At 34.5% G+C, this 6,860-nt stretch overlaps 2 protein-coding genes across 2 annotated transcripts; one reads left to right on the top strand and one right to left on the bottom strand.

Annotated features, from left to right (window-relative positions):
• Positions 1-497: 497 nt before the first annotated feature.
• On the bottom strand, positions 498-2,828 carry LOC112094061 (serine/threonine-protein kinase/endoribonuclease IRE1b-like). Its single transcript, XM_024174041.1, has 5 exons — positions 2,338-2,828; positions 2,057-2,217; positions 1,271-1,535; positions 730-1,054; positions 498-635 (listed from the first exon to the last, which is right to left on the bottom strand). Exons 1-5 carry the CDS (start codon positions 2,826-2,828, stop codon positions 498-500), a joined length of 1,380 nt encoding a protein of 459 aa, XP_024029809.1.
• A 1,811-nt stretch (positions 2,829-4,639) lies between these two features.
• On the top strand, positions 4,640-4,954 carry LOC21398010 (probable histone H2AXa). The gene has a single exon (XM_010110995.1). The coding sequence runs from the start codon at positions 4,640-4,642 to the stop codon at positions 4,952-4,954; it is 315 nt and encodes a 104-aa protein (XP_010109297.1).
• Positions 4,955-6,860: the final 1,906 nt, after the last annotated feature.

Raw genomic sequence — 6,860 nt, 5'->3', positions numbered from 1 at the left:
GCTATCAAAAGATCAAGTAGATTACCTCAAAATAATTAATTTTCTCCCCACTCAAAGTCCTAATACATCCAAAGTACCCTCAAAAGGTGAACTAATTAAGAAGAAGAAGAAATGTCTGCACAAAGTTTGCTACAGTGAGCAGCTTGCTGTGCTCAAATTGAGCTATGTACGGCCATTTTCAACATCACGTATAGCACTTTGCTCGTGGAGAAACTACAAAGTTACGTCTATTTTTGTATATTAAATGCACATTATTAGATTGACAATACGTTAATTCGATGCAAAACAAAAACGGGTCAGCTCATGTCTACACTTACATAATGAAAATTACAAATACATACGATTGGCCCTTTCTACTGATCCAAAATACTTGTAATAGTTGCAGGGTTAGCCAAGCAAAAATTATATACCTAATTCAAATACTCAAGTCCTGTACTTGCATTCAGAATCTAGCTAGTTTCCTTCAATATCCTCAAGCAACTACAGATTTCCGTTTGTTAGATCGCGTTGAAATATTTCTTTAAGCACTCGTCTTCTTTATACAAGCATACAACTTTGTATACTTCAATTAAGAGCAATGGGAATCGCCTTGTAAAATAGTCATCGATTCCTTCATATAGCGATCCAACAAGATTCTGAAATGACCAATACCAAATTAAGTGACGATTACGCTTGAAAAACTAAAATGTATGTTAAGATATGTATCACATTTCTATACTAGACAATCACCTGAATAACATTCGGGAGTTCTTGATAATGATTTAAAATGTATCCAATCAAGCGCAACAAGTCTCGAACACTGCTAAACTCATAAGCCCCGTTTGCACCAGTGAAAATGTACATGATTATCTCGGCATGCACTTTTTTGTTCCATCCCAAAATCACGTTTATCCAACACATCTTTTCTGTACCTAAACTTGTGTCAGCGGTAGATTCGAGCGCTTCAAAAAGATTATTGTTCTTGCTTACTCTATCACTAGTGTCGCGGAAGAAAGAAAGTCTCTTCTCAGCATTCCAGAATAGTGGATGGTGCAACACCTCAATTGCTTTTGGCCTGCAAAGAATAACATGTTTTATTTTTATCAAGGAATCAAGGATTCAAGATAAATGTTGAGCTTCATTCTTCTCAAGGAAGACTTTTAAACCTACAGATACACTGTTCTTCAATCCACTGGAATATAACTTTTAAATCTAATGGATAAGTAAGTATTAATTATTTTCAAAAGGTATGATGTATAACCCTTGTTGAAGGAAATTAACATTATCTCACCTCAAGTTATGATCAGCTTTTAATAAAAGAGAGATTAGATGAAAAGCTTCGGGGAAATCTTGTACCAAATACAGGTCCTGTGCATCGTCGTTCCTAATATTCCTATTACGTTCATCATGGTCTCCAAATGGATGCCTACCATGCGTGATGCAAAAAAAGAGAAGGCATCCTAAACTAAACAAATCCATTGCAAGTGTTTGGCGTTCAAAAAGAAGCCATTCTTTCGCTTTCCAACCCGTAGTACCGCAACCTGTAGTTGATTTTGAAAAAAGCATGCATAAGACTAACATTCAAGGGAGTTAAAAGCAATAAAAATTAGGTTAATAAAAAATGTCAGGAAACATAAATTCATAGTAGGTTCTAGCTGCAATATGCTCACTTGGGGTTTTCAAACAGGAAATGCATATTTCTAGGGACAAGACATGATTAATCAGGTCCTCAGTACGTGTTTAATGTGATTTGCAGAATAGTTATGCTTAATTGTTGAGATCATCACGCGCTTAACCCGATATTTTTCGGAACTGCATGATTAATTGGTGACATTGTTGTTCTGACATGTTTTCGGAACTGCATGATTAGTTTGATGGAAACAATGCTTATCTCATTAACTACATCGTGGGAAGTCCTTAATTTCTTTAGACTATATAGTGCTACTATAGAATTGGTTAGAATAATCAAAACCTGAATAAGAGAATTAATTTGATGATCGACTAATATTGCAAATGTGTATACATGTGGGACATATAAAATAGTGAAAGTGAGATTACTTACGTGAGAAGTGGTTGCTTAAGGACGCCTTATTATCACGAAGTTTTCTGCTAATACCCATGTCAGAAATTTTTGCACATAAAGTTGAGCTTTCTTTAATTATTAAAATGTTCTGAGGCTTCAAGTCTCGGTGAATTATTCCCATGTCGTGCACAACAACAAGCCCAGAAACCATATCCCTGTATGAATCAATATATATATATATATATATATATAAGGTCAGGTATTCCATTAGCATGATATTTAATCCAAAAAGATTCAAAGTTCTTTAGAGATGATTAAAGGAACTTTTAACTAACCTCATCAATTTCAATAATAAAGGTGACGGACGGCCATTATTTTCTTTCCAAAGTTGAACATCTCCTAAATTATTCCTTAATTTCTCCAAGTTGCTTGATATAGTCATATTTTGAGAGGAATCCGGGGAATATAGTTGGATGAGGTCATTCAAATCGCAGTCACAAAGTTCCAAAGCAAGATAAAGAAAGTCTCTATCACGTCCCTCCCCATAAAACCTTACAACATTTTGGTGTTGTTGAAATGCTTTCAAATTCGCGATTTCTTGGTTAGCTAGTATAATATGACTCCTGAGAATGCGTTTCACAGCAACTACTCTATCTTTATAAGACCCCTTATAGATAGCAGTGCCAGAGCCACTTATATTAATTACCTTCAATAAGAAAACCACTAATTTTTCGCCTATCTCCAGCTGATCATTTGCATCACATGAAACTTCTGAGCTAGAAATAGTTATTTCTCCTCTCTGTTTATTTACATTATTACATAACATATTTGTCAGATATAAATTGAGAAATGAAAATATAGATCACTTTAAAAAAAATAAAAATCTCACTGTTTACAACGAAAATCATTAGCACGAAAAAAAATAGACTTTTAGTCACAAAAGACGAATTTGCCAACACTTAGTGAATTAGACTATATCATAAAAACATTAATCACAAAAAGCTCATGTTATTCATAAATGAGAAGCTGAGAGCCTACGTATATCTTGACACCTCTTAGAGATTCCCACCAGAACAACTAATATATGAGTACCAAATACCAATTGCCAAATCAAGAGAAACATGGAGAAAATGAAAGCATGATGCGACAAAAATATTATTGGCAATGCAACATTAAAAAAATGAAAAAAAATATATATATAGAGTGCGTGAACATTTTAAAGATAACGTTCGCACATACTGGGACATGTGTCGAGGTATCAGATTCTTGCGACTCTTCCATGTAGATATGCTTAGTACGAATTTAGCTGAAAAGTCCAAACTGAGAAGCGCGTATTATCTCATTAAATGTGTTTATGACTTATCAGAGAGAGGGAGAGGGAGAGAAAGAGAGAGAGAGAGCGAGAGCTGGAGGGACGTTTCTGAGGATAAGTTTGTGGGTTTTGTACTTGAAAGTCGCATCAAAATCAACGAACTTTTTTTTTTTTTTAATCTCTGTCTCTGTTTTGTTTTTTTGTTGTCCTTTGTTTCCTTCCTCCTAAAAGCGCGAATCCTTTGTCATTTGGCAACGAAAGGACCAAAAGAAAAAAAAAAAAAATCATGCTTTTAAAAAGGTAAGAGAAGAAAATAACACTAGTTTGAAAGGAGAGTTTTCCCATTTATTTATTTATTGTTTTTTATGAATATTTTAATGTGGTTTTGAATTGTTTTCAGTTGTTTCTACAAAAACGTTTTTGTACTCTTTGAGGTCGAAAAATAAAAACAATTTGGAGACGGCTTTTGGTTAATAAATACTTTGAAAATGAGAATAAAAATAAATATGATGAAAATTTTTTTATTTAAAAAGTAGAAAATAATTACAAGTTGTTTTCTCATTTTTATTTTCATTTTATAAACTATAACTTAACATATGTTCCGACCCGTTGATCATGTCATTCAAATTATACTGATAGTGTTTGTTGATGTTCGACGTCAAGTTTTCTTATATTTTGAAGCCATTTGCGTTAGTATTAGTGTTTCTATTTATCTAATTTGCAATGCAATTTTGCTTTTAAAAATTTCTATCACACATTTAAAAGTTCAAGAGGACCCGTACCACTATTGAAAAAGAAGACAAATACCCTTTAAACAGTACCCTTTAATATTTGGGTCACAAACATTAGCCCATGGTCAAAAGGTTAGTGTGTGAGTAATAAGTGAAAGAGATAGTTTGTACTAAAAAGGGTAAAAATCTGCCATTTGCTCTCGCACTATTCACCAAAAAATTCATTCTAATAAAGCGAGTCTCACATTTTGCACGGAAGGTCCGTAATCTTTAGGAATGTCATAAAAAAATAAATAAAACTTTGGGTAATTAGCACGGAAAGTCTGTAATCTCTTTAATAGGTGACAGTTTGATCTTTATTTCTTTTTTTTATTTACAAAATGACCCCGACGTCATTAAATTAGTTCAATTAAGTCATTTCCATCAAGACCCATCAAATTAACCACGTTAACCCCTGAAAAGTTGAAATTGCGCTAAACTCATTTTTACAAAATAATTCTAAAAAAAAAACAACAAAACCAATAAAAAAAAAAGAGAACTTTCCCTTCTCTGACACCGACCACGGCTTGCCCCCCAACGCCTGCATCATCTCCGATGTCGTTGTCGGCAGGCCGTCGAGAATCCCTACGCTCTGAATATATTGTCACCATTTTCTTCCCTTCACCACTACCGTTACCACCACCAATCAAACCTCCATTGCCACTTTTATGCCTACAAGACGGCGGTTCGACCAAACATAGCAGAGGCAAGCCTAAGGCCTCCAAATCGGTTTTAAAGTTTCAGAAGGCCGGTCTCCAGTTCCCCGACGGCTGTATTGCATGTTTCCTCAAGGAAGGCAAGTACGCTGAGCGCGTCGGTGCTGGTGCGCCTGTCTATCTCTCGGCCATTTTGGAGTATCTTGCCACATAGGTTTATTTCTGACTCTGATTTGGTTTTTGATTTCCCGATTGTGTTTGTGATTCATTGCTTGGGGGGAAATTGGGTGAAAAAGGAAAATCTAGGGTTTCATTTATTGGGCGTTTCTCTTTCTCTCTCTTTGCGTTTGTTTATTTTGTTATTCATCGTATGAATTTTGTATGATTGCTTCAATGTTTGATCAGTGAAAAAGTAATCAAGGTATTAGGACTTTTTGAAGATTTCTAGTCATGATCTACGGAAATATTGGAGAGAACTGCAATTGACTTGAATTTCTTATTTGTTACTACGATGTAAAAGGATGATATTGAAACTTTGGCACAAAAATACTAGGTCTTGAGTTTGAATAATTTTCAATAAAATGTACATTGGAATTTGATGAGAAATACAATGTCAATTGACCGGTTTTGGAGCTTGCTGGGAACGCTACCAGAGACATCAAGAAGAACCGTATTGTTCCAAGGCATATAGACCTCAATGTCCCCTTGAGTTCGCCCTTCTGATCCCTGAGATGGTGATTTGATGCGACGAGTTCTGTGACCGCCATGTGGCGCAGTCGCCGGCAGGGAGAGGGATGGAGTCGCTGTCAAGGGAGAGGCAGTCAACGGTAGGGGGCGACCTCTGCAAATCACAATCCTAGATCTGTCGAGGAAGAGAGAGAGGTTTTTAGTTTTCAATTAATTTTCTATATTTTATTATGTTTTTTAAAATATTTATTATGTTTGAAAAAAGAAAACTCGTGATTTACGAAAATAACCCTTGTAATTGGGTCACGTGAAGGGTCATATGGGTTTTAACGTGGATAATTTGACAGATCTGGACGGAAATGACTTAATTGCATCAATTTAATAACTTTGGGGATCATTTTGCTAAAAAAAATAATAAGAACCAAACTATCACCTACTAAAAAGGTTAGAGACCATCGGTGCCAATTTAAATTTATTATTTATACAACTAAAAAGATTATGGTATCAAAAGCACGCTCGGCGAAAAATTCCAACATTTCTATTTAAATGTAACACAAATCTTTTAATTTCTCAAGTTTTAATCTCTTAAATCTATTTAAAAAAATTGAGAAAGTTATATAAAATAGGGTACATTACAACAATTTTATAAGTTTGGAAGTTGATTGTCAGAATAAAAAATTTAAGGGATAATTTGTTAAAACCACGAAATATTTAGGAGGCAATTATGCTAAAACCATTTATTTTTGAACTTTTTACAATAGGATATTAGAAAGGAAACAAGGGATGTTATTGTACAGTGTCTTTTTTTTTTTCAACGTTAAAATTGTTAAAATTAGTATTTACATATTAATTAAGCATACGTATTGAAGATGTTTGCTGCCGAGTCGAGAAAGGAGAAAAAAATAAATAAATAAAAGGCAATGATGGGCCAGCCAAGGCTCATGCGTCGTCGAGACCCTATGGAAATGAAGAAACTGAAGTGCTCTGTAAAGCACGGATAATCACTAAAACCTAGAGTAGTACCATCGACCAATAAAAACTACACAATGTTAAGACACTGGTAATCAACCAATAAGCTAGAGTAGTATTTTACGCTTGCGCTCAAACCGCGTCCTGGTGTTTTGTGCACAGAATATAATTAAAGATTAAAGATACATCAAGGTAAAAAATTCCCGTTTGTGAGTCCTGCTGAAATTATTGCTTTGGTCAGTAGAAATAAAAGAGTGTATTCATGATGACACCATGTTTAGTTGGGCAAAGTACCAGACAACAAAAGAGGGGGATTTGAACTATATGTTGTATAGTGATTTTAAGTGTGTAATTACCGTTAAAGGATGTAAATGGGTAAGATAGATAAGTATTTTCTTCTTCTTCTTTTTTTTTTTTTTTTTTTTCTGACTGGAATTGCCCCACTAAGTTTATTAAACGGGATG

Source organism: Morus notabilis, unplaced genomic scaffold (assembly GCF_000414095.1).
Source record: "Morus notabilis unplaced genomic scaffold, ASM41409v2 Scaffold1199, whole genome shotgun sequence".
In the NCBI taxonomy this organism is placed as follows: Eukaryota; Viridiplantae; Streptophyta; class Magnoliopsida; order Rosales; family Moraceae; genus Morus; species Morus notabilis.
This window is presented reverse-complemented; position numbering and strand designations above follow the sequence as displayed.

What these genes read in the sequence shown, in the direction of transcription:
- LOC21398010 (XM_010110995.1), top strand. Translation starts at nt 4,640, where the DNA reads ATGTCGTTGTCGGCAGGCCGTCGAGAATCCCTACGCTCTGAATATATT.
- LOC112094061 (XM_024174041.1), bottom strand. Translation starts at nt 2,828, where the DNA reads ATGTTATGTAATAATGTAAATAAACAGAGAGGAGAAATAACTATTTCT. An exon ending in TGATAATAAGGCGTCCTTAA is followed by an intron (nt 1,536 to 2,056) that starts GCAACCACTTCT and finishes GCATGCTTTTTT; the next exon opens with CAAAATCAACTACAGGTTGC. An exon ending in AAAGCTGATCATAACTTGAG is followed by an intron (nt 1,055 to 1,270) that starts GTGAGATAATGT and finishes TATTCTTTGCAG; the next exon opens with GCCAAAAGCAATTGAGGTGT.